Source organism: Pelecanus crispus, chromosome 3, assembly GCF_030463565.1.
Source record: "Pelecanus crispus isolate bPelCri1 chromosome 3, bPelCri1.pri, whole genome shotgun sequence".
Taxonomy (NCBI): domain Eukaryota; kingdom Metazoa; phylum Chordata; class Aves; order Pelecaniformes; family Pelecanidae; genus Pelecanus; species Pelecanus crispus.
Window position 1 is genome coordinate 20,309,007 of NC_134645.1, and position 27,274 is coordinate 20,336,280.

The window sequence follows — 27,274 nt, forward strand, 5'->3', positions numbered from 1 at the left end:
TTGGACATTTCTTATCCTCCCTCCTCTTTCCCATCATTCATTGTATGTTCTGTGTATTTCTATACATAGTCAAATCGACACAGCCACTTGGTGCTGTCTATCACCCTGCTTCTGTGAGCTGTTTATCCAGGATTTCCAAAGGTGACTGCTCCTGGTAAGGGTCTCAAAATCATATCTAGACATCTTAATAGAAGTGACCTGATTTACAGAAGCACAGAGAACCCACAGATCCCTTTCCAGTCAATGGGAGCTGAGTTTGCTTAGCACCTGTAAAATCAAAGTGCTTATGTTTCAGTACCGAAACATGGATTTTCGAACATAGCTTGAAGTGTTCCATGTGGGTATTTTTAGGGCAGGATGGGCTTCACTTAGAGATCTTTTTAAAGAACTATCCAAACTTATGTATGCTGTATTTATACTAATAAGCACAATTACAATGATTGTCAAAATAGTAGTTCTGAACTCCTCTTGGGGTGAGGCATTAATAATGGAAATCATTAGTTTAGTTAGTACTCAGTGTCAGTATCAGTATCTGCATACCCTGAGCACTGTGGTAGTGCACTACATGGACTCTTTCACTAAAGGAATCTTTTTTCACTGCTCACCAGACATGTGGGGTCCTCCCTGGGGATTATTCCAGGTAACAAGTACTTCTCGTAATCAGCTTACTAAAAACGATAGAACAAAACATGGCATTGCTCCAGCCATAACCAAGGTATCTTTTAAAAACCTTGGGTTTTGATGGTATATGATGCTATACATGACCTAGAGATATATGAAGCATTTCCACCATGCTACAAATGTCTAAACCACTCAGTTTCAGTTCTCACTTCTCACCCCCGTGAGTCAAACCCAGCAGCCTGCCATAGCACCTATTAATTTATAGATTTAATCCCAAGGGCACATCTGCACACTTGTGAGAAGGCGTGTCTGGTCAGCTGTTGCCACAGCGATGGCACAAATAGACAACCACCAAGAAGCACAGAACTTGTAGCTGCATGTACGGTTTAGTGAATTTGGGTATTTAGGGGGTTTTATTTATTCCTGTATCCACCATGTTTGGAAGCCTTGATGTGCCTTTCCTCCCATTCTAATGAAATGCCTTATGTTAGAAGAAAAAGAAGATACTGAATGTGTTAGATTTGGTGTGCAAATTGTGTATTTCCTTATAAACACAAAGGTTTCTGCAATGCAGAGCTGAACTGTTAGAGCTTATTACAGTGGTTTGAATTTCATGAGTACTTTAAGGTGCTTAAAATTATTCCTAATGAAATGCAGCTAAATAAAATACTTGCTAAATGGGAAAAAAGACAAAAAAATCCTACAAAGATGCAATGTGGCTGCCACTGGGAAAATGCCAGGTACCTGCTTCTTGTAGAAAATAGAACATTGCTTAACTAATTTAAAATCCAGATAATTTTCCTTAGGAAAAAAATCAGCAGTAAACTGTTCAGGGGCTGGTGGATTTCTTTGTTTCTTAAGGATGGTAAAGATTTGTGCACAAACATCAGCGAAGGGCAGCTTTCTGAGCTGTTCGCTGCCAGTTGCTGACAAAGGCAGTCCTAATGAATCATTCTGAATTGTGATCATGTGCTACCAGCCCACAGTGAGCTGCCAAAGAGGAAGTGCAGCTTGTTTTCTTTCATTTTCTTGATTCCTATGCTGTAGGAAGATGAAAGGAGAAGGAGGAGGAGGCAACAGCGGCAGCCAAACTTAATAAATAATTCTGACGATTCCTGATATCAAATGGAGGCCCCTGAGTGGGACCCACTGAAAAATGACACCCTTCCGCCGACCCTGACGCCAGCTGTCCCTCCGTATGTGAAGTTGGGCCTGACCATTGTATATACTGTTTTTTATTCACTGCTTTTTGTGTTCATCTACGTCCAGCTCTGGCTGGTCCTTCACTACAGGCACAAGAGGTTCAGTTACCAAACTGTCTTTCTGTTTCTGTGCTTGTTTTGGGCCTCTCTTAGGACTGTGCTCTTTTCATTTTACTTCAAAGACTTTGTCACAGCAAATTCTCTCAGCCCCTTCATCTTCTGGCTTCTTTACTGCTTCCCAGTCTGCCTCCAGTTTTTCACCCTGACCCTGATGAATCTTTACTTCACACAGGTAAGCAACAGATATTTGGTTGATTAAATCTGACAGAATGATAAAGCATTATTTTGTAAGAATCATGAGAAAAATGTAATTTCTTAATGTACCTTGGAAATGCAAAAAGCAAATTCCGGTTATTTAGTTGGGAATTTTAACTTTTGATCTATATGTAAGGGATCAGTGTTACAATGAAAGTGGAGCCTGAAGTGATCATTTCAGGAATGGCAAATAATATATCTACTGTCTATTAAATGGCTGTCATTTAATTTAAAGGTTAGGGAAAAAATGTGTAGGAGAGCTTGAAAGCTGGACATCCAAAATGCAGTTCTATTATTATTCTTTATTATTGTGGTTGTTGTTACTAGACTTCATGAACTGCCTGGCTTAGCAGACCTGATCTCTGTGTGCAGTCAACTGTAATTTCTAATTTTGCTGGCGACCTCCCACCCCAGTTCTTCATAAGTTGGCTAATACATTTCTGAGTGCAATTTCTGTTCTGTGTATCACAGTCAAGACTGTTGATTGAGTCCTGTTGCGGACCCAAATTCCTATAATGATATGTATGACAAATAACAGTGACTCCAGACCCCAGTAAGTGCTAAGTGCCGTACAGAGATATACCCTCTATTTCAAGTATACTGTGATATAAAGGTAAATTAGCTGCATAGTGGGGTAAAGGAAATAGTATCTCCATTTCTGAACAAGGTCTTGAGAGTGTATCTGTGCTACGGACAGCTAAGAAGCCAGATGAGTTAGGCTGCACAGCACTCCTGGTTGCTGCAGTTAGACTTGCTTGGAAGTATTTATGGTGAGCTTGGGTATCTTGGCACTGGGCTACAGGACGGGATATTGGCATGCTGAAACAAAGAAAGGCTGCCGGGCTTGCCTAAGATCTCACAGGAAGCTTGCGGGAGGGCAGGGACTGGATTCTCTGTCTCCTCAATCCCACTACAGTGCCTGGAGCAGGAAGCCAAGCCTGCACTCAGATGACCCTTGTGGAAGTCCCTTTCCCAGAGCAGGGGTAGTCAGCCAGGAGAGCACCGGCCAGCGTTGGAGCACCCCCGGCAGTGCTCAGGAGTCTTCGGGTGTTGCTGTGTGCCCAACTTGGAACCAGCTCTCTGCCTGGGTCTGGGTGCTTCTCTAGTGCCTACAGTGTTTAACAGTGCCCTAGTGATTACAGGCCTGTCAATTCTGAACAGCCTGACTGGAGACATCAGGCTCCTTGTGAGAGCTGCCAACTCAGAGCTGAAAAAGCAGCAACGGTAAGCATGACAGCTATAAGAGGATCGCTTGAGTTGTGGAGGGTATTAAATACTTAGAACCACATACACAGTTTTGTGCTTAGGTTTACTTTTCTGCATTCAGTGTCTCAAACACTGCTAACTCACTGCACTCCACTCCCTGGGACTTGAGAGCTATTAAGGGATTACAGGCACCTTTCATCTACATGCTACTCAAATCCAGCTCAGGCATGTGGTGATCTATGCTTTATCCCATAGCTATTGTGAGAGTCATTTGATAATGGTGCAGTTCCCCAGGGGCAAACGTCCATCATCACACAGTCCATCCCCATCGCAGCGGCTGGGACTAAGTCATAGCCCTAGGTTCTTCCCTCAGACACACACATAGGGCTGCTGTGGAAGTCTGGAGGCAGAATGCAGCGTCCTTGCTCTTCATCAGGAGAAGCTGAGGCTGGCATGAGCACAGAGGGGGCACAGCAGTCCCCACTCTGTACATTAGAGTGCCAGCACTTGGGGGCTTAGCGTGGTGAGTAATTGATTCCTTTTGTCCGAGCAAGATCTAAAAAGAGAGCGTACAGAATGCACACATATGTCCTTTTAACTTATTTTTGGCATTGCTGTCTGATATCATTCAGGAAGTACGAGTCAGTGGTTGGAAAGAGAAAAAATGCTAAGGTTATTGGTTCTGCCTTTGAGACAATTTCTGCTTTGTCACCATGAATCCTCACAATCTTCCTCTGAGCCCCTTTGTAAAAGAGTATAATAGTTACCTGTCTTGAAGAGCTGTTGTGAGGCTTTTGAAACAGTATTTGCAAGGGACTTTCAGAGTTTGTGATGTGCGTCACAATCTTTACAGATCGTGGGTCACTGTAGACAGGCATATTACTAGTATGGTTGTTTGCTTTAGAGCTGGTTGCTTCCAGTGAAATTTCATCTGAAATATCTCCCCAGCCAAAACAAAGCCTTAAGAAATACAAGCACAGCCATTGTAGGAATATAATGTAAGACACAGAATAAGTGCACATATTTTTAATTCACTGTTATTAATTCTTTACTTCTAACCATTAAAAGGTGGTTTGGCTTGAAATTCAGCATCTTCTTGAGACTGTATATTTAAATGTGCATCTAGCTTTCCACAGTAGGCAAGCAAGAACTAGTGTGAAAGGGGTGGGGAGAGAGAATTTTGTTTTCAGTAATGGTTTATAACTTCACAGACAGAAACAACTTTTATCCTTTTCTCTCTAGAAGGAAGGCAGGAAGGGTCTGCAGCTGTGTCTCATTGCATGAAAACCATGCTGTTTAACTGGTGCTTAGCTGGAGTGAAAGAAGTGATCTATGTCTAGTATAGGAACAGAGGACTGGAAGAGACCTCATGGGTCTCTGGAATTTGCAGGTGTTTATTATCTGCTGTGCAGCACCCAGACATGTGGCACTGCTAGGAAAACTTTTAGACACAGATGTCAGAAGAAAAAGTGATTCCAAAAATATTGCAAATCCTCCTGGCCAAACAAAAAAACTCATTTGGCAAGTGCCTGGGGCATTTTTCAGAATAATAAGTACCTTTGAACTTGACAGAAAGTTAGCCACAACTATTCTCTTTTCAATAGGTATCCCAAAGCAATGGGGATGCAAATTTAGGCTGTATTTTATGTGTAGCAAGACAAGTAAGCCATGATGGTGTCAGCACAACAGGGGTTGTTCCTAGACTTGAGCATTACCATCAGCAGATACAGCAGAAAGAGCTGTAATGTGTTGGGGCAGGTGGATGAAAGACAAGTTACAATCAAATGAGTTTTGACTCAGAACAAATCCTGAGTGATCTCTGGGTTAAGAGCCAAATTCAGGGTCCTTCGCTATGGTCTTGATGCCCTACTTATGGCAGAATAGAAGATGAGGCTGCTGCAGATAAGGCTTATATAATATTAGCTCCACTCAGAAATCACATACTGCAGAAAATATATATGATTTCTAATGAAAGTGCTAAATTTATTAGGATTTTTTAATCCTGTGTCTGTATTCAATCTCTTCTAAAGAAAAAAAAAAATAACATGACTAACCCTCTCAGGATAAGCCTCTGTCTACTTAGAAATCATTAAAATAAATCTCAAGTGAAGATGAGATCCAGTGGCACGTCCATAAAACAGTAGCCCAACACCGGCAAATAACTGCATTGTACCAAGCCAGAGCAGCTCCCTTGTCCTGATCCTCCAGATAGGGAGCTGAAGTGTGTTTCCATCTACAGAGACCAAAAAGCCCATATATATGTTCACTTCACACCTGCAGCTCCCACAGGTTTATTTTGCTGCTCGATAAAGCTAAGACTGTAAATCGGCAAATAACGTATTTTCCACTTTAAGTGACTCCAGACAGTGAGGATCCCAAGACTCAGATGCTCTTTTATTTATGTCCTGCCTAGCCAAATCTTCCCTGCCCCTGACAAGGGGAGACTGAAATGAGTCTTCAGGCTTTATTCAGTGCTGTGGGCAAAAGTGTAAAGAGGAAATAAAATAAGAAATTGCCTTTTTTGGTGTGTGTGAGGGGTGGGCAGAGAAGGGCTTGCTTCACTTTGTCCTGTTTGCTTCAGACTTCAGATTTCCCTGGGTAACAGTATACAAATGAAGCAGGAGGGAGGCTAAGATGGAGCATTACAGGCTCAAAAAACAAGGTCAGGGCCCAAGACTGTGAGCCGTAGGGGATGCTGGAAATCCCGGGCCTCCCCTGTGGCCAGGCACAGCAAACCATTTGGTGGGCTGCAGGCTTAATCACCAGGTTGGGAAGTTCTCCAGGACCTAGGGAACATGGTGCTGAGCTAAAGAACTGTGAGGCTGTATGGGTGGAGAAGGGCTGGTAGGCAGATTTACGTCTCTTTCCTCCTCCCTAACCATCTTCCCTTTTCTCTGGCATCCAGATTGAGAAGCTTACCCTGCCTCCCAGGCAGGGCTGATAAAATCAGGGACTTTCAAATGAAGAGAAATTGTGCAGTGTAAGGCAGCTTAGAGGGGAGCTGGCCGTGCTGGAAGTGCCTGCCAGAGTGGGGTAAAATCAGCACAAGGCTTTCAGAGAGGTTACGTGTATCTCAGTGGAACTGGGATACGTGTTAGTTCTGGGAAGAAAATTAAGAGAACTTCTCATCCTTTAATTACTGGGGATAGCATTTCAAAAGTAATAATACCAGTGAGAGAACAGAGAGGGCTTTTTATTTAGGAGAAATATTTATTTTTTAGTAGAAATGAATACGCCATATTTTATAAAGCTTGTTATTAATTTAAAGCATTCTTTAGATGTACGTAGAACCACACAGGAGTCTAACTATGGATGATAAAGCATCAGCAAATACGTTTGGCGTAAAACATTGCCCTCAGTATTGGATCTATAGGAGACAAATTGCAACTGCAGACTGGCTGGCTGTCAGCATCTCACATGAAGAATGAGGTCATTTGACTTAGAAAATAATTTGATCGGAAAGCTACACATGCAAGTTTACTGTGGCTGCCAGCCCTCCAATGGTCCCTGCACTTTCAGGACTATTTTTACCAATTTACACAAGGCTGAGTGTGGTAGTGAGTCATGTTGCCCGTGTCTGTAGGCCCTACAAACTGTGTAGAGTTTAGAAAGCAGAAGGAAAACTTGCATGTTTTGGTGAATCTGATCCAAATGAAAGAATGAACATGGGAGAAAGAGGGCGGGGGGAAGGTGGGCCTGGGGCTGGAAGATACACAGCAGAGGAAAGGTGTATGTGATGATGATGAGGGGCTCTGGGCCTGCATGATGTTGTGGCATATTTTCAGAGTGCAAAGAGAAGTTTGCATGGAGCGTGGAAGAGGAAGAGAGGGGCCGTGGTGAAAGAAACTGGGAAGGAAAAGTACATGCTATGCTCCTTACAGAGTTTTTGAAATGAGAACTGGTAAATAAAGCTGAACTTCATTCCTGTGCAGAGGGCTAGACTGAGACATGCAAGCACTTAACATATACCTGAGGCTTTTTGGTGAGGTGAGCTGTGGCTCCTGTAAAAGTGAATTGATCAGCTAGCACTAGAGGTACAGTGGAGACCCGCCGTCATGTCAGTTCAGCTAAATCAGAGCATGGACTGAAAATTGCTCCAGTGAGGTTTTCTTTTTCTTTTGCTCTGGGAATACGTGACTTGGCTTTGACACCTGTTTCATTGGTACTTACCGGGCCAGAGTGGCTCTTTTTTTAACTTTCATAACCATAGCTGGAACCCCCTTAAGCTACAGCAGCCTGGCCCTCTCTGCTTTCTCTGCTGCCCAGCAGCTCTGCAGAGCTCTCTGCGGCCAAGCTGCTGATGGACTCCCATGCCATCCCCACTGCTCCTCTGCTGGGGCCTGGTAAAATGTCTTTAAGGTCAGCTGTTTACGTCGGTTCCTGCAACAGAATTTTCCCCTGGCTGTAGGAAGGGTTTTCTGGAGTCCTTTTGTACTTGCTGCAGTTTTATAAGCCAGACATGTACCTCAGGGGAGTGGAGGAGGGAGTGTGAGAATCTCATTTAAGGTTTCCAGTCCTTCGGCAAAAACAAGGAGTCAAAACAGGATATTTCTCCTTTAAAGAACAAGCAAAAGGGGAAACACTTTCAAGAAGAAGAAGAAGTAAGCCTTTAGACATTAGAAAATTAGCACGGAGTTTCACTGAGTTTTCCATGTTGCTGTTCATCCTGGGGCTCTCTGAAAGGTCTTTTTAAAAAAGTCTGCTGTCTGCTTGCTGTTTAGTCTATTCTTAGGAATAGCCTGGTTTGCTCTGGTTTGGAAGACTTGCTTAGATGACTCAGATATTGACTGGAAGCTTTCTCAACACTCTTGTGGGGAGGGGCCATTGAGCAACACGTCTCTTGAGCTAAATGACTGTTAAAAGCAAAAAGCTGCACCCACGTATGTAAGGTATATTGAGATCAGCTTCTGACACCCTTACTCCCACTGAAGAGCCCTTTATTCTGTGACAATCCCATTGCTTCCAGCAAGGCTACTCACGACATAAGGCCCCATCAGTGTTTAAGCAAACGTGGCAGAACTTGGCCACCTGTGTTTCTGTCTAGCAGTGGACTTGTAAGAGTGTCCATGCCTTATACTGTAGCTTTCATTCTATGTAGCATCCATTTTCTATGCAGTGATCATTTTCTTTCTTAACGGTCATTTTTCCCTGATAAAATTCAGAAGCATTTATCAGGTGGGACAGGTCCACCAAATGTAGAATCACAGGAACAACTGTTTTGGTGATCTCACATCTGGAAATCCTGCTGGATCTGCAGCAGGAACATCATGTTTGGTTTTAGCTAAGTTACCCATGGAGCTTTTACTGGGTATGGCAGCCTTGGAGTGCTTTATGTGACAAGACTGCTCTGTGACATTATAGGGATGAACGGATCGTTTTTGGGGAACCACAGGAGGTGGTATTGAGGAACCTGTGAATTTTCTAGGTTTTGTGGACCCAGCACAGCTCATTGCCCACGGCAAATTGCTTGTCTTGCACAGTTCTTTGCACAGGCTCTAAACACTTCTGTTCAGTGCTACTCCTGAAAGCTGTCAAAATTAACGGTACAATATGTGTGAGTAAGTGCTACTCAGAACAGGTGAGGATTGTGGAATGGCCCTAGAGACAAGTTTTACCTGTTTAGTTTCACTGAGGTCAGGAATCTGTTCTCTCCCGCTTGCCCACAGTGTCTTCCAGAATAAGCAGGGTAGGCAACAAATCTTGTACAAAAAGCGTACGGGGAGTATTTGGAATCCCATCTCTTCTCTAAGAACTGACAGCCCCTCTTTGTGTGCCACAGAAATGCGGAACACTCACAAGCCTCTTGTACCTCTTCTTTCAGTAGCAAGTAAGTAAAACAACATAAAACTCCTTCCTGAACTCCTGTGAGAATTCATGATCCAGGAATTTGGAGAATGAATCACAAAAATCTTCTGTAAGGGATGCTGCCAAAGATGTTAACTATTTGAAAACAGTATCAATGGTTGCAGAATATTTTTAGGGTTTTTTTCCCCAACTTTTCAATTTCATTCTCAGCTATTATTTTTCTAGGGCCTGCTGAAAAGCTCACTGTTCTCTGCTGGTTCAGCTAGTGCTAAGCAGGCTGATGCGTCACAAAAATAATTTCCATGTCAAGGCAGCTGTTTATGGTGAATAGGAGTTAAATGACAAGTTGTTCCAGGAGCACTGGAACAAGTGAAGCCTGATTTTCTCCAGATCTATGTCTCATGCTTGACTTGGAGCTGTTTCTGTAACTGGGGCATTTCTTACAATACTTTCCTATGCAGACTTTCTCGTATTGGGTGATGTGTAGGATCATTATGCAGGGTTCTCCTCACAGAGGTCATATATCAGATGTGTTTATAGGGTTCCTTACTTCTGTTGGGCCACTAATTTTTAGGAGGGTGATAAAGAATCATGTCTTTGATGCTTCAAGTATTTTTCCGTCAGTTCTCTGACCAGAGTATTTTAAGATTAGCGGGAGGACAGATAAACAGGTTGACAGGCAGACACATGCCTACACATACATAGTGATCATGTAAGTCCTGTTTCCTTGGGAAAGCATGATAATCACAGCAAATATTATGCAAGCTATACTAAAGAGCATGCAAAACCCAGTGAAAGGGATAAGGCAGGATAACTTGAGGAGAAAACAATTAGGAAACAACCCAGAATAAGTCATAGAGCATGGTTTTTTTGTAATACTAGCAATCAATGTGCTTCGGTGTTGGTTTAAATGAACATTTGTAAACTGAGTGTGTTTGGAAACCATGTTAGCTTATGAAAAAACAGTGATGCTTCCCTATAATTTTTTTAATAAATAAGATACAAAATATGCTAATATATTTTTGTATAATTTCTGATGGTGGTTAAACGCCTGTGACTGATATTACCTAGGTACATTGCGGAAAATAGGTCAGTATTTTGTCTTTTCTGTTACAGCAAGGTAACTACTGGGCATGCGCTATCTCTCTGTAAAAATACATATTGTTGTATAGTGAACAGTCAGCAGAAGCCAAGTATACCTCAGAGTAAAACAATGAGTTTGGTTCTCGATAGCATCCTTTTAGCAATGTAACATGGATACAAACGTACATATCCAATTTCAGGCCAGGGTACTATGACAGGCTCTTCATGTGAACAGGGCATCTGACCCACTATGCCAGTATGAGCTGGCCTACATGAGAGACAAGTACTGTTAGGTCATGTAAGAGCCTAATAATTACTTGCCTCTATGATTATACTGGCATTGGTCCTCTTGTGAAAACTGGTATAAACAACCTTATTCACAAGCCAGAGTAAGTGAAAATAATAGTGTAGACAATTTGTATACAAGTACATTATGATCGCCTGCGGAGTGGTTTTAATACTTTGCTTAGAGCTTGCCTGCCATGGATAAGCCATAAATGCAAATCTGTTATGTAATGAAACCTATCATTACATTTCTCGTGACCTGTGAGACAGGATTCCTGCGGATCACAGCATCTTTCTTTACTTACATGTATCCTATGTTTAATGCAGTATTTTTCTGTTTTGCAGGTGATTTTCAAAGCTAAGTCAAAATATTCCCCAGAGCTCCTGAAATACAGGTAAGAACTATGCAAACATTCAATGTGGTAAAGAAGAGTAGCCATGCTCTTTGAGAAACACTACGTCTTTGATAATGTGGTGCTCGTATCTCAGCTATTCATATTTATATATCAATGTTTTATGGTGATGGTTCTGAGGCCAGCTTCTTCCTATGACATTTAGAAGTCTGTGTCATTTCCCAACACAAGCACCATTTTTAGACATTCACATATTTCAAAGGTAAATATTTCAAATGAAAGCAGAAAACACTCACCCTGATCATTTGTTTACAGGTTCTTAACAGTTGTATTGCTAGGTAAATTCAGATCCAGTGCTTTGGTAAAGGTAGCTGAGTGATGTATTTATTGTGACAGGAGTGAGTGGGACTGGGTATGTATTAATCTGTGAGGTCAGTGGTAATAAAAGACTCAAAAGTTTTGGGAAGATGAGAGAAGAGTTGTGAAAGGAAAGAGGTAGAGAGAATGGATTCAACTTGATGATGTTTGGGAGCTCACAGATGACCTCCCCTGACTCCACAGAGTTGAGGTTATGGTAGCTTTGAATTTAGGTGGAGAGATTCGTTTGGGATTTTGTTGAGCAGGAGGGATGGTCAAGAATTACTTGAAAGCTCCCCAAAGGGCAGTAATATCCAGAAAGCTGAGGAAGAGCTCAATAAATTAATGTTTATTGTGGCAATGCCTAAAAGCCTCAGTCGGGGGCAATGTTGTTTAGACAGGGGAAGAGAGAGAGGTTGTCTCCATTCTAAAGAAAAAATTTACAATCTGAAATCAGGATGGGAAAGTAGAGTAATTTGAAACTGAAATCTGTTATTTGCTGACTGTTCAGGAGAACACAGTACTGTATCAACAGGTCAGATATTAATATTGTCCTTGCTCTGGAAAGTTTGTTATCAAATTGGATTTTGATACAGCTGGAGAGGCGATCATCTGGAGCAAGTGCTTCAGAAACCATGTTTGGTAGAATGGCAGTACAATGAGAGCAGGCTTGGGGTGGGCTGTGCTTGGGCTGGTGCAGGTATGGGACACGCAGGGTGTGATGGCCGACTGAGCGATGTGGACTCCACGCTGAACTGCAGCTGATGCAGAAATTGTCAGGATGGGAACAGAGAGGCTGCATCTATTTTCGTGGCCTCAGGAATGCTTTCAAGTTAGTGGGTCTGCGTGCATACCTTGGCCACATCCCAAACCACAAAGGGCAAGAGCTGGATGCTCCCCAGTAAACACCGTGGCATACAACTATGTTCACCCCCTTTGCGCTCCGGTTTCTGTGGGAAGGAAATCCCGGAGTAAGGGCTGGCAGACAAGCACAGCACACACCAGCCAGGTCTCCAGCCAGTCCCTGCGTGCCTGCTCCTGATGGTACGCATAGGCAGGAGGAACAAAGAGGACAACTTTGCACAAAGCCTGGGCTGCAGGTCAGGGTGGTATAGGGCAGGTCTGTGAACATGGTCCTGGCTAGCTTTAGAGGTGAGAGGTAGAAGCTTTGAACCTCATCTGTTACTGATGTTTGTGGCAAGGCTTTATTCCTGAAAACTGCTTGAAAATGTCTGTCTTCAAGCAAAGGGATCTTGTGATATTTAGTCGATGCCTATGAATTGACTACATTAGCACCCCATGTATAGCTCTTGGGGCGTCTCCATTCCTAAACATTTATGTATTGTGACTGGAATTAGTCATGCACAGACTACCTCTCCCACAACAGCTCCATGTCCACCCTGACTCTTGCCTACTGCATTTCTAACACAGATGACTCTTGGATCTGGTCTAGCCTTTTCTCTCTTATTCATCTCTGTTGGTGAAGGACTTCAGTAGTATTTTGTTTTAATATCTAGATCTCTTAACATGAATGTGGTTAGCCTGTGTAAAAGAGCCATATAAATAAAGCTGACCTCGTTTCCTATCTTATACAGGGCAATTGAAATGGTGTAATGCATGCACACCTGCAGTTGAGGTCCTGAATCTTAATTGTAACAGGCTGGTGAAAGATCATAGAATCACAGAGTAGTTTGGGTTGGAAGGGACCTTTAAAGATCATCTGGTCCAACCCCCCTCCTATGGGCAGGGACAACTTTCATTAGATCAGGTTGGTCAAATCCTGATGGAGAGATGGATGATGGATGATAGAAAGATGGATGGCTTACAAACAGGGGCTGGAGTCTGCACTTACTGAATTTGATTTTTCTTCATTGACTTTTTGATTTTTTTTTCCTCATTTTCTTTAATAAGTGTCAGACCTTATTGCCTGGTATTGGCATTTCTGCAATAGATAATGGCAACATAAACAGGGCAAGAGAGAGGTAGGACTGCTATTTGTGTATTGGCAGAGGTCTCAGAAATCAGAATCATTTCAGTTATGGAAAAAATTGATAAAATCCTATCAGAGATTCAGAATCTCAAGCAAACTTTACTCAGCACAGCCTTCATGATGCTAGTCACTGTGGCAAAAGAGCTCAAGGTGAAGCCTGTGCCAGCCCAACTTCATATTTAATAAGTCCTTCTGCACGTCACCCTGGGCTTGGGAGTTTCTTACAGTCACTGGGTTTGGATGAGGCTTGCTGCGCTGTGTGTGCATGCCTTGTTACACACAAGCCTCAGACACTGTATGGTTTCTGAGGAAACCGCATACCAAATGCAGTAGTTTCAAACAGATTTTCCAGTTAAACAAGGCAAAACTCACTGCGTTCATCTGAAGTTTGATTTTAAGCTCAAAGAAAAGTGCAGGGGTGCATCCAGCCTGACACAGAAAGAACAGAACACCCTGGCACGTGCCTTCCCCTACCAAGCCAGATTACACACAGCTCCTTTTAAGGGACTAGCCCCAAAATGAGGGTTAGGCAAAATAGGCTTTTGAAGTCACTGGTGCAATCTGGAAGCACCTCTCCTGCCCTGCCTTTCTATTTTCTAAAAAACCCCATATGCTTATTCAAGCCTTGTAGGTCACCTTGTAGTTGAGCTGTAAGGATACATTCTGCCTTTAAGTGAGTTAGGAATGCTTTCTGCAGCTGCAGAGACCCTAAAACTGCTCTGAGAGACGCAGCCTGCATCTCCATCAGTGCTTATTCAGAAGTTCAGCAACAATGCTTCTATTGTCAAAACAGGCAGCCGTTTCCCCAGCCACATCATGTTAATAAGGGGGATGGAAGATCATTATGTGAAGAGCTGCACAACTGACTGGCCATGACGGCTCACCCTGGCACGTACGGGAGTGTATGGGCATGAGAGCGTGACAGTGCTTTTTTTTTTTTTTTGCTAAACACTGTCACGGAGGAGCCTGGCCTGGAAGCCTCTAAGCCTTGCTGATTGCAAGCCAGCATCAAAGGTATGCAGGCTGTGCTGAAGCAGAAGGTCTCTCTGACTAAGCTGAGCAAAAAGAGAGCATGTACTTACAGTCCCTCAAGCAGGCAGCATGTAAGAGCATACCTTTCCTCGTAAGCCCAAACCCCACAAGAATATTTTACCTGCACTACAATGGGGGAGCAGAGATGTGACTATTAAATAGGTTTTGGGAGGGGAGGGAAATGAAGACACATGACAGTCACTTAAAGACTTTTGAGGTATTAATGAAAGCTGTAAATGTACCACCACTACAACTGGGAACTGCATTCTTCAGAGGAAACTATGTGAGACAGGAGCTTCAGGACTGCAGTGCTTCCAACATTAGACTGTGAAGTTTAAAGGAACTACCTCTAGTGGCTTATCCTAAAAAGAGAGCCATGCCCTGGAAGGTTAAGAATGAGCACAATCTTCCCCCTGAGAGGGAATTTCCGTGACTGGCAAGGAAAAGACAGCATCCTTGCTCACTGCCAGATAGAGCTGGAAAGAAGGGCACTGATTCACAAGCAGGGACTTTTAGGCTTTCAGTTTTCCCTCTAACACATTTTAAGAGTCTCAAAGGTATACCCCTTCCTTTCTTAGCCTCTGAAAAGAACACAGCTATGCTTCAGCTTTGTAGCTGGGTTGATTCTATCCCAAAAGCATATGAACGTGTGAAAGAAAAAGATCACCATTGGGTAAAGAGTTTTTAAGCAATCAGAAATTGATTCCTCGGGGACAGTCTGGATGTTTGTTGTCAGCCAAATTCAAAGTTCCCAGCAGGCATGAAAAGCTGTGGCCAGCACCTGTTGTTCAGTTACTGCAAATTATGACCCTTACCAGTAATTGCCTTGGTCAGCAATGATAATGAAGTAAGCAAACACCTGAAATGAAACATGTGCTTGGTTTTGGGTTTGGTTTTTTTTTTAAAGTGAAAACTCCACAGCTGTGTGTAGGAGTAAAGAGGAATTAGAAGCAGCTTTCCTTGAGTACGTAGTATACTTATATTGCAGGTATCAGCGCTGGGTAGGTGGGAAAAAACAGATGAAGAAAACCAGCCCAGCTTCTGGGCTTCTGTCTGTCACATTTCTGTTCCAGCTCTGCTCCTGTGGTTGTGCAAGCAAACCTTTTGCCTGGCATAGATGGCAAAATGCCAACCCAGAATCAATATGCATATTTCTTGATGTTTCTTTCAAGAGGTTTCTCATGACCAAGTTATTTAGGAAAAGGGGCAGAGAAAGATGCTGGGGAGCCAGTGATCCAGGGAAGTGTCTAACAGTAGGAAAAATCTCTAATTGAGTATGAAATCTGATGGCAAACATCAGCAGTCAGTGACGCTTCTCATGGCGGTGGTGGTGTAGTAAAACCAGGATCAAAACCCATGCATTCCAGGCAACTCAACCTTTTGCAGTGTTTTTCCTGTTAGTGAGTAGTCAGAGGGTTTGTGCTGTATATGAAGTGCACGCTCTAAGAAAGTACATGTGTATTTTAAGTAGTTTTTAAGAACTGCGCTGTTGTATTTCTGCTGCAAACACTCTTCCATGTTTTGCTGCTTGACATTAGTTTCTTTACTTACAGCTTATTGTGTAACAGTAAAAATAGGTTTGAAATAAGATAAGTTAATCTCTCCAGCAATCTGGAGCACTTTGATTTGGGCTCGGGCAGCTGGTCATTCTGTCAGCTGTGGCAGCCCCAACACGTGCAGCTTTCATTGCTCAGAGTGCAACTTCCATCTCATGACTGACACTTGCCAAACAATGTCGCTAAAACTGTTTTCTCCTCACTCTCCCAGGTTGCCCCTCTACCTGGCTTCTCTTTTCATAAGTCTCCTCTTCCTCTTGGTGAATTTAACATGTGCAGTATTGGTGAGGACACAGAATTCAGAGAGAAAAGTCATTGTCTCTGTCCGGGTGGCAATTAATGACACGTTGTTTGTGCTGTGCGCTGTTTCACTCTCCATCTGCCTGTATAAGATTTCCAAGATGTCTTTAGCCAACATTTACTTGGAGTCCAAGGTAAGGTACATTTTCAGTTCTTTTCAAGTACCTTCTGAGAGACTTTTGCAAGGCAAAGCCACACAGTTCTTGAGATCCCCTGACAGCTGGAGGCCTTAAACTTCACAGCTTGCGCTTGGCTGGCCATCCTGCTCAATATATGAATTAAATACTAAGTGCTAGCAAGGGGGCTTTTGGCTAACACCAGTGACCTCAAAATACATATTTCTGAGGCAGAGTTTACACAGTTTATTGGCTGGAGTTTCTCACAGCTGTTTTTCAAGCAGACACTGCTTTCTCCAGATCCCCGTCTGAAGACCACTTCGTTTCAGTGCTGCTACCTAGAAGTGGTCTATAGTTTGGGATCCTTCAGCTTGTCAAATTATTGCCTGATTAAGTTAAATGTTTAAGGTAGCGGTGTGCTGAAGATAAGCCAGGTAGAGGAACATGAATCTTCCTTTATATGTTTGCATACTGTCCTATAGATAATGAGAATGTGTTTTAAAAGACTTAATGCGTTATAAATTCAGCCAAGTGGGGAGAAGCGGAAAGAAATCTCTCATATCGCTCTAGAAAATGTTCTTTAAAGAAATATTGTTAGGTTTACAGCTTTGGACACATTCAGTGGTCAAGGCGCTGGGTGGCATCACATAAGCCTGCGGTGTTTATTATAAAATCAGTGAAGGTCGTTTGTACTTATAAATAATGAAACAGGGCTTTCAAAGGTCCTTGTGTTTGCAGTAGATAGTTAAATCTTAAAATAAATTATTAGTTTAACCAATAGCACATTACCACACCAAACCTTTAAAAAATGTAAGTTTCAGCTACTATTTAGAAAATCTTATAATAAAAATCCTCTCTCCATTTACTTAATCAGATGAAAGGGGTACTTCTCCTGTTTAATCAAATCTGGCTGTACTGCACAACAACTGAAAGTTCAGGGATGAATACACGATTTAAAAACACAGATTAGCTTGTTGTGTTTCTTTCAAGCCTGTCACTTGCTGACCAAAGGGCATGGGCAATGGATTATTTTTACTAGTGAGAGAAGTTTTTCTACTGCTGCAAATCACAGAAGCGTAAATCTCTGTAACAAAGCAGTGTTAACCTAAAGGAAGCTTTGGTAGATTACTTTGTTCCGTTTCCTCCTCCTGCAGGAAACTCGATCTTCTTTACTTCAAGCTATTTCACAAAACCCAAACAAACTTTTAACATTCTTGCAGACAGGAAAGGACAGAACGCTCAGCTGATGAAAATTTGAATGTGAAAATGAGAATTAAAAAGCATTTTGCTCCTTTCTGCTGACCTGAAATGGGAGTTCCCCTGGGGACTTCCAGTAGGATTTGACTGCGCATACTTAGGGATACAGATGGCTGGTTCTGGCAGTGAAAAAACATCCTGGTTTAATCTGCTACTGTTGTGCTGAAAAAACTAGCTAAAGAAAAATCCATTCTCTGCCATGATGTGATAGAAGTAGCATTGGAGATAACACACGCTCTGCGGTGCATGTAGATAGGCATCGGTACTGGCAGCCTTTTATTTGCATCTCCCATCTGCTGGCACGTATCTTCTGACCACAAGTGAAAACACGTTCACCTCCATGACCTGGTGTGGGGACCGGCCTGGTTCTCTGTGCCAAGGCTACGGCAGCACAAAGAGGTGCACAGCCCTGCCCTTAGGTGCCAACTTGGGCCAGTTCTGGGCTGGCCAGAAGCATCATGTAGTGGGACATGCTACAAACTCAGAGCTCCCCCTCTTTTCTGTAGGGGCCTGTGACTGAAAAAGGATTCCTCTGGCTTTACTTTTACTGCTGCACTCTCCCTTCCCTGAGCCACTAAGTATATTTGACTGGCAGCAAAACCAGGACACTTTTACCCCCTTTTTTATATTTGGTGGGATTGAAGTTTGTTACATCTCTAGCGTATTTAACTATTACCTATCAAAGAATGACAACTATGTAGGGAAACCTCTATAGGGAAATAACCGACCCCATTCTGCTTTTCACTTCTGCTGTCACCAGTCTGTAAATGCCACTGAGCTGGGACATGGTATGTGCCAGTCAGCAGCTTCTCCCTGCTCTCTCACCCTTGGTTTCCATGGCAGCATCGCTGACTTGCTCATACTGAAGGGGAATAGAGAAGTGCCTAGCAAACACTTCTTCTTTGTGGCATTTCCTGGTTGTTGGTCTTGCCACAGCTTTCACCACTGCCTACGATGTATCTGGCTTCAATTCCCGTATAGCAGCGGGCTCTTGGCTCACTCCTGACACGGCTGCAGGTTACAGCCTGGTGGGCAGTGGTAGTTCCAGTGTGTTTTAAGCAGGAAGTCAGTCAGAGAGGTTGACTGCACTGGGGATTTTGTAGTACTCCCGAGCCTGACTGTTCCCTGAATCAATATTATTTTGCTGGGAAAACAGGCAAGCTAGTTTTCTGCAAGCTTTTCTGTCTACTCCCTGAGCTCCTCTTTACTGACACCCATCAGGGAACACCCAGCCCGAGGAGCTTGGCTGGCAGAGCTGCAGGGATCATGGCCACCAGTGTGGGTGAGCAGCGGAGGGGCCCTGGTAGTCTCCTGAAGGCCAGGGATTCAGGACATGATGGCTTGGTGACGTTCCCTGATTCTTCAGTAGCCATTCAGTTATGCCTATGCTCTACCTGCCCCAGTGCTTTGGACCTCTGCTCCTTGGCTGCAAACCTGGAGGCAGAGTGTGTGAGTGCAGGGAACAGGGTGCAGACCTTCCCATCTCCTGCACTGGTGTAAAAAGTCCTGTGAGGGGAGGAGCAACTTCCTTCGCGGCCTCTCTGTCTCACACAGGTGAGAGGAGCCCATCCTCGTGGTGGTGTGGATCTCTGCCAGGAGAGGGAGAGGGCAGGGCTCATGAAGCAAATGACTGCAAGGTATTTTGCTCCTCTGAAAGCACACAGCACTTTAAGCCATCTTACTTCCTTTGGCTGTACGAAGCATGAAGCCAGTTGGCATAGAGTCAACTGCGCAGAATTAACTTTGAGCTTCTTCCTTCAAAGCCAGTCCCATTTTTGTACTTTGGCATGCCTCCGTGATCAGACTCACACAGATCCCTGTAGCCATGGCTCCTGGATTCCTTCCTTTCCTGCTGCTACAACAACTCCTGGGCTGGCGTCTCAGTCCCCCACAGTGGCCGTCCCCACTTGACACAGTGGTCAGGTGTCTCACTTATTCCTCACACTGGATTAGGCTCTTTCCCCTGCTCTGTCCATTTTTCTCTCTAGGGCTTAGGAACTTGTGCTGATTTCACACTTTGCAGTCTCATTCCTCCCCTTGTGCCCAAGCGGTCACTCAGAGACTGCCCTGCCGTGGTCTGCCCGTAGGCCGCGCTTCTACTTTGTCTCCTCTGTGTTGACATTAGGCAAGGCAGGATGTTCTGTTCCTGTCTGTGCTGTGTTTAACTGCTGACTGTTATGATCTGCTTTGTACTTAGGAAATAGGTGCACGGCAAGCAGTTGCAAAAAGATGCAAGATTGCATCATGGTAGCTAGCCAGCATCTGATACAGGATGCTCTATAGCTAATGCACAGCTGAAGGTTGAATTCTCTTGCTCCAGCTGATACCAAGTGTAGTTCTTATGTGTTTTCATTGCTCTGAAAACAGTGCTTGTACAATAAGTTGTAGAAATTAGTCGCAGCCCATCTTGGTAAGGGCTGGAACTGCTACCATTGCCTGGAAACCGCTGTACTGATAAAACACAGGAATGTAGGTAGCATAGGATATACTGATTGAAGAAGGAAAGAGAAGAAGTCAGTCGCATTAGGCAGAGTAGCATGACAACGCTCAGAGTCCATGCAAAGCAATATTCTTGTCAACTGCCCTTCTGAATAATAACCTGTGTTTAAATCTCTTCCAGGGCTCATCTGTCTGTCAGGTGACAAGTATAGGAGTGACTGTTATACTACTTTATACCTCACGAGCCTGTTACAACTTGTTCATCTTATCATTTTCCCAAACCAAGAAAGTCAATTCTTTTGATTACGATTGGTACAACGTATCAGATCAGGCAAGTATGAAAATATTTGCTAACGAGAAAAACTCATCCTGTATGTGATGGCTGATTTCCTAAATGCTGTTACAAGAGGAATTAATATATTAAAATCCTATTAATTTTTTCTTTTATTCAATGCACTAAGATTGTTTTGCTCCAGGAATACAAATTTCTGGTAATTTCAGTATAAGGAGGAAAAAAAATCCCAGTGCTAAACAAAAGAAGTAACCACTAGCCAAATAATTTTTAAAAAATCAATCTTTTATATACCTTGATTTTATTGGTAAAAAAATCCTTTTATTAAAGAGGCAGGTGTTTTTGTCCATTAGAAAGAATGTACTGTACTTGGAGAAGCAGAAAAACAGTACTTGATTCCACTGAAATGCTTAGTTCTGAAATCATAATCAAATCTCCAATTGCCATCCAGAGTTATTTACTGTGGAGTTATTTATTATTATTAATTCTGTCATTAGTGTGATACCTTCTGTAGTTTGAGGATAAGACTATGATTCTTCCCAACCTTTAATTGCAAGTGAGAATTCAGACTGAAAACTAACAATGATAAAAACACTGAAGGAAATAGCAGGGGATTCTTTGTTGAATATTAAGAAATTTGGGCATCCAGCTCCTTTCTCTGCTTTGAAGCATGTAGTTAAGTCCCGGTAGTTTTCCAGCTCTGTCAAGCCTGGGCAAAATGGCAGGACTGGGTCTGGACCATGAGTACATTTTGTTTGACCTCAAAATCCTGGACTTGTGACACCTCCCCACCCTCTCAGCAAGCACCTGCAGACCAAAAGCAGTGTTCCCAGCCACGCAAGGGCCTTGTATTGCCAGGGTGGCCAAGCAAACCTGGAGCCATTAACAAGTTTCTGTCGAGCAGTAGATAAAATGGTAAATAAGAAGTAGGTAAACAGTAGGGAAGGATTGCCCAGAGGACCTCATTATGAGTTAGTTGAGTAGGGTCTGTCAAGGGACCACTAATCAACCCTGCTGCGGTGTGGAGGAGTGCATCTAGGTGGTGCCACTCCGTGTAATTAGAAGACACAGGTTTTAGGCGGAAGGGCACTAGGTTGTGATTCACCTCCTGAATCAAATATTTTCCCTCCTGTTGTTGGGGCCTGGAGTGTTGCTGCTGCTGCTGCTGCTGCTGCTGCTGCTGCTGCTGCTGCTGCTGCTGCTGCTGCTGCTGACCCCTTGTAGGGGACACTTCTTGTGCCGACTCCTACAGTCTGCAGTAACAGGGGCTGGAACTTTATGGCCAGAATATTTGGTCCTGTTTCCTCTGTGGAGGCAGAGGTTGTTCACAGGGAGCTCAGTGGAATGCTTTAGGCTTTAGGTCACTACTACTGATATTTGAACATCTGATCTGACTTGTGACATTAGAGTTGCCTGGATTTTGGAGTGAATGATTTGAGTGACATGTAAAGGGCCTGGAACTAAGGAGGAGGTACTCAATTTGATACCAGAATCGAGTCACTTTTAAAAGTACAGCCCAATGTTTGTACTGTGGTACTGCCTCAGGTCACCTGTCAGAAATATTACCCTTTTCTCTTCTGTACAAAACACGTGAAAAGACAGGATTTGCCCTTTGCTAGTAATGGTGAATGCTGGAGGGGAAATCTAAGGAGCAGTTCAACGCTAATGCTAGAGTAACAGCACGGTTATTCAAGCTATCAGTGTGCACCAATTTGAAGGAATCCAAGCCTTAATTTTTCAAAGCCAGGTTGCCAGCAATGCCCTTGAACATCTGGGCATTGATTGTTTCTTCACATATTATTCCCAGCTGGAAAAGAACTGGAAAACTAGTTTCTCATTACCTCGATTTGATCACTTGATCAAATGGTTGCTTGCCAGGCTCTTAGACTGGGAAGGCCCCTGCATTAAACTTTGATTTTACTGAAGGAAAGATAGGAGGAAGAGAATGAGAGAGGAAGAAATGTAAAAGGGAAGTCATGTACCCAACGAGATAGAATATTGATTTTTTTTTTTTAGTATGCCTTTAATCATTAGCCACGTTAATCTGGCTTTACTGGGTGGAATTTCTGGGCATGTTGTCAAGCATTTCAGCCACTTAAATACAGGTCTTCATAAGAAGACATGTTCCCTCCTGCACCTTTTAAATGAGCTGCCATCTTTATTTTTAAATGCTTTTCTCTTTGACTTTTCAACAGGCAGATCTGAAATGTCAGTTGGGAGACGCAGGTTACATAGTGTTCGGTGTGATCCTTTTCATCTGGGAGCTCTTGCCTACTTCCTTGGTTGTGTATTTCTTCCGTGTCCGAAACCCTACAAAAGACCTAGTAAGTGGAACTTGTTAGTGTATTTGTTAGTGTAATGTCCAGGCAGGTCTGGAGGGCTCAGCTTCTGAGGGAGGTTTGCTTCTTTAAATTTTGACTGATCTTTTTCAACGTGTCCTTGGCAGAATAAAAGCAATGCAAACTTCCCACTTCTTTATACTAAGTCCTTATGAGAGAAACTCATCGTATTTACCCCAAAGGAAGACAAGGTGTTTCTCAGATAGCTTACCTTAAAAATCAGAAACCTTCTCAAATTTAGGGACATCTTCCCTTTGGGTTAATATGGTACTTCACTGGAGTCAGTGGAAAAGGAGTTTGTTACCCAAAATTGGGATCTTTTGTCACATAGCAGTTAAAATGGTTGTGCGCTAACTGTTCAATGGCATGTATGAAATAATAGATTGAATTCTTTCAGCCCTATATCCATTGAATTGTTTCCACATCAAAGACCAGTAGCCATAATAAGCACTTGCTGACATTTTTGTTTGCTATTTCAACAGAGCAGAGATTAAGGGGTGGGTTGTAAGGATAATTTCCTGTAAGTATCCTTACTATCTAGGTAGTTAATAGATGGACAAGCATCTTTTTATAGCTGTAGGCAACATCTCCAGGTTAGCGTAGGGTATGCTGGTTGACAGGCACATGGGAAACATAAGCCCTGCCCTAGGATTACCGAGGTAATGCCTCTTTCTGTAGGCCAAACCAAACCAAGAAGGATGTGAATGGTAAAGTCACAAGTAAGAGAAGCAATTAATAGAATAACTTTTTAGAGAAGGCGATGGTTTTTATTCTCACGTGCAGATTTCAGAAGCAGTGATAAAGCCAAGCTGAACAAGGAAGTAACAAATCCCCACCTGTCCTGTATAAAGCCCTTCTTACTGTTCACCTGTGATACCTGACATCACACTAAGAAACCCCATGGACGCCAGTGTCCATTACAAAAAAAACCCTCAGCCCCACTCCTGCTTAGGAGTTAGCCAGGATAACTGCAAAGAAAAATGTTTTAAAGTACAGTCCAGTGGTGCTCCTCTTCTAAAAAGTGACCACAGAGAGATCTCATTTTATTTAAAGTGAGTTTAGTAAGGCTAGACCTGATGGTCAAGTTTGAATAGTGTGGGAGAGATTCACCAGAGAATGAAAATAAGGGATGTGGTCTAATCTCGCCTTTCAAAAAGCTGATCACATAAAGACTTGGAATCCTACTCAAAGAAGAGCTCAAATGGAGTCAACCAGGCAGCATTCTCTCACAAGTCAAAGAACACTGCAGTAATACATATAATATTATATTTTTGCATTGTGATTTGCAGAAAGCCTTAAATCTCCAGCTTCATAAAGATATAGTTCAGAAGAGCCAATCAGTGATATCACTTCTTTTATGGGTATCTCTTTTAGGATGGACATTATCTGTCATAGTGGATAGGTCATATATGGATTTTTTTCTACACAAGACAAATATTTATGCTAAACAATATCACGGTAAGAGGAGAACTGGAAACAACAATGTTAGAAAGAAACAAAGAGTGAAGAAACTCTGTAGCAAGGCAAAACCGAACTTCAGAGCAAGCATGCCACAAGAGGGAGACCAAAGGCCACAGGACTTAAATCTAATGTGTTCAGGAGATTAACTGTTACAGCACTGGTTGAAAATACTTGGCCAGAAAGCATGGGGTTAGAATTAAAACAAACACTCTTTTAGTTAAAAAAATCTTAACAACAACTCCAATTTAGTAAAAATCAAAAATGTTCTTTTTTTTAATAAGGAACAATCCCAAGAAATTTTTGTTCTTTGGTTTTACGTTTCATTCAGGACTTCAGAAATGAAAAGTTTGAGTAGAAGCAGCTTGCGTTCAGCACTGTTCAAATGCAAAGCTCCACCCCACAGACAATTATAGCCTGGAAGGAGCTGTCTGTGTGCTTTGTTGCTGACACAGGGTAACTGCAGCGCGTGGTCCTTCGCCTTGCCATACCTTCAGCCAGACAAATGTCATAAATGGGGAGACGACAGAGATGGACCTATTTTTAGTTCCTCTTTGTCAAAGTTATTTAACATCTAAAAAAATAGGGAGAGATTAAACTGCTCTCCTGCTTAAGGCTAAGGAGGAGATGTCATCCTGGCTTATCCACAGGTGCAGGGAAGCCTGTTCCCTGGGGATGGAAGCAGCGGATCGGTGGAAGGGGCTCAACTGGGTCCTAGATGTCTCTCTGCACTGTTTCCAGAATCAAACTGGCCTTTTGAATCTTGTATGTTTTCTGTTTTGATTCATAGTGAAATAAGAGCAAAATGCTTTGTAAATGAAAGAGTTACATGTACACCCCTTTCCCTGTTCTATCAAAGGACCTTTCCTTGGGATTTGACCCTCACAGCACCGTAGGGTAGATACTGAAATTGCTCAGAGAGGTCCTAGGGGGCTCTTCAGCTGTGGTTTTGTTAAGCAGGGTGCCAAGGTTTAGCATGACCAGTTCCTGACGCAAGGGAGGTAACACACCAGGAGGAAGGATTACAAATGTGGGAGGTAAACCCAAATCTCTTTAGGTGTTTCATATCCTTCAGCTCCTCAGCCGCTTCCCTACTGCTCACTTCAAGTCAGCTAGCTAAAAACGCACAGTGGCCAGGATGGACAGGAATTCAGCAGACAGGTTAAACACATACTGGAGGGTGGTTTCAGAAATGGATCAGATCTGTTAGCTGGAAGGAAGGAAGAAGAAATGGCATTAAGATCAGTAGACTATGCTGGTGGAGAAAATGCAAAATGCAAAAAAAAATGTCTCTTGTCTACAGCAAATGTAAGATTGCCTGTTATATTTTGGAAGCCAGGAGGTAAGTCTGCAGTAACTTCCTTTAGAAGTCAGGCACCAAGTAGTTTATCTATCCGTTGCAAGTACTGACCAAGGTTTCCCTTCCCTCAGGCCAATGCAGGAATGGTCCCAAGCCATGGCTTCAGTCCCAGATCTTATTTCTTTGACAATCCTCGCAGATACGACAGTGATGACGACCTAGCATGGAATATTGCACCACAGGGGGCACAGGGCAGGTGAGATATGAGAGGGAACCGCTTGCTTCCTGTAACAGAAGCTGGAGGAGAAAGAACTCTCACGCAGTGCCCAAGACTAATGTAAATTGTCTAGCTCCGATCGTTGCATAAATTCCAGGGGGTGAGAGGACGTGAAGGGGCAAGCTGAAGTGGAAAGGCAGCACCGAGTGACTGTAGGGATCTGGGGGCCCCGCAGAGACTGCAAGGACACGAGAATGAAAACGGTTACGTAATTTAAGAATTCTAACAGCATGCCGCTCTTTGAAAAACTCAGGTCAGACCTTTGGGTTGCATGTTTCACCCTCCGTTTCTTCCAAGAGTGGCCTAAGAAGTGCCATTTACTAGTTTAAGTGTGCGAGTGAGGCAACCTAGAAAAACAGCTGTCTCCCTGACTTCAGGGAGAGCAGGGAGAAGCTCGACAGCGCAGGCAGCAGCTTGCGATGTGGTAGTAAGAAGCCTCTCAACTTAGGTTGCCCTGTAACATGGCTAAACGTCTTGGGGTTTACCTGAAATGAAGGGGGCATTTGCTTTCCCGCTTGCCGAAAGCTTAGGCGGATCCACCTAACTGCCGAGATCCCACACAACCCGGAACTGGCACAAAAAGCCTGTTTTCTCTGCGTAACTGTGAGCTTTAGCTAAGGATTCCCTTCCAGGAAGGAGCAGTTCACAGCAAGAATCATAGCATCCAGCGCGGAGAAGGCAAGGCACTGCCAGGACACTATCCTGCCCTGCAAGGAGGCTCAGTCACACGTTACTCATTTGCTGCTTCTGTATCTACAGAACGCTAGCAGTAGATTAGTGTAATCGGTCATCTTAGACTGAAGGCGCCCTCCCTTCCGCACAGAGGCGCGAGGGAACCAGCCGCGCCGGTAACGCAGGCCCAAACCGGCCACGTGCGCTGACTCACGCTGCTTGTGGGAGAAGAGTCGGCATGCCGGAGCGGCTAACCAAGCACCGCTCCCTTGTACACGGACACAGGAGGGTCGGGTCTGTCACTGACAGGCCCGTGCGGTGCTAGGACTCGGCCCGGATTAGCAGCACCGCTTCCAGCGTTTCCAAACACCTTCTGGATTAGCAAAGTGGAAAGGGGTGGGTCCTTAGTGAACTACAAGAATCAGGAAACAGTGAGTTGAGAACACATGGGCCAAAATAATTGGCAGACCGGAAAATAAACAGCTGCCCGAACCCCTGGTTGGGGTTTTATTTTATTTTTGCACTGCAGTGTAAGAACTACAGCTACATGATTACCTTTTGCCCACGTTCGCTAGCCAGGCATCTACAGAACCAACCTGCCAGTCACTAATTCTTCTGTTTTCTTTTTAAGTTTCTCTCCAGACTACTACGACTGGGGCCATCAGAACAACAGCTTCACGGCTTACATAGGATCCCTCCAACAAGATCCAGCACTGGACACAGACCGGCCGAGCCCTATATAACCGCAGTCAACTACAGCACTCTAGGACATTCCAATATTAAAACAAATGTTCTCAAAAACAAAGCTTAGCAATTTTTCTTCACCTTTTGGTTTTTAGAAGTGTTCCTATGCACAGATAAATGAAGAATTTGTCTTTGCCACGAGCTTTTCGTAGTTCAAGGAGAAGTATAAGCTAATGATTTAAACTTTGAAGACTGTTCTAATTAATACCTTGTTCTAAGCCATGGTATTTTTGGCTTTGAATAGAGTTGTTAGAGGCTATAATTTAATCATTTTA

General features: G+C 43.3%; 1 protein-coding gene across 2 annotated transcripts; it reads left to right on the forward strand.

Annotated features, from left to right (window-relative positions):
• The first annotated feature begins 1,746 nt into the window (after window positions 1–1,746).
• GPR137B (G protein-coupled receptor 137B) lies at window positions 1,747–27,094 on the forward strand. 2 transcript variants are annotated; one of them, XM_075707611.1, is made up of 7 exons: window positions 1,747–2,115; window positions 10,863–10,912; window positions 16,017–16,239; window positions 20,099–20,252; window positions 22,409–22,533; window positions 25,438–25,562; window positions 26,887–27,094. In XM_075707611.1, the coding sequence occupies exons 1-7, from the start codon at window positions 1,747–1,749 to the stop codon at window positions 26,996–26,998; spliced, it is 1,158 nt and encodes a 385-aa protein (XP_075563726.1). In that variant the 3' UTR covers window positions 26,999–27,094. The 2 variants fall into 2 exon arrangements, with proteins under 2 accessions (XP_075563726.1, XP_009479455.1); XM_009481180.2 differs by having other exon boundaries at window positions 20,099–20,248; window positions 22,405–22,533.
• Window positions 27,095–27,274: the final 180 nt, after the last annotated feature.

What these genes read in the sequence shown, in the direction of transcription:
- GPR137B (XM_075707611.1), top strand. Translation starts at nt 1,747, where the DNA reads ATGGAGGCCCCTGAGTGGGACCCACTGAAAAATGACACCCTTCCGCCG. An exon ending in CCAGAGCTCCTGAAATACAG is followed by an intron (nt 10,913 to 16,016) that starts GTAAGAACTATG and finishes TCACTCTCCCAG; the next exon opens with GTTGCCCCTCTACCTGGCTT. An exon ending in GAAACCCTACAAAAGACCTA is followed by an intron (nt 22,534 to 25,437) that starts GTAAGTGGAACT and finishes CCCTTCCCTCAG; the next exon opens with GCCAATGCAGGAATGGTCCC.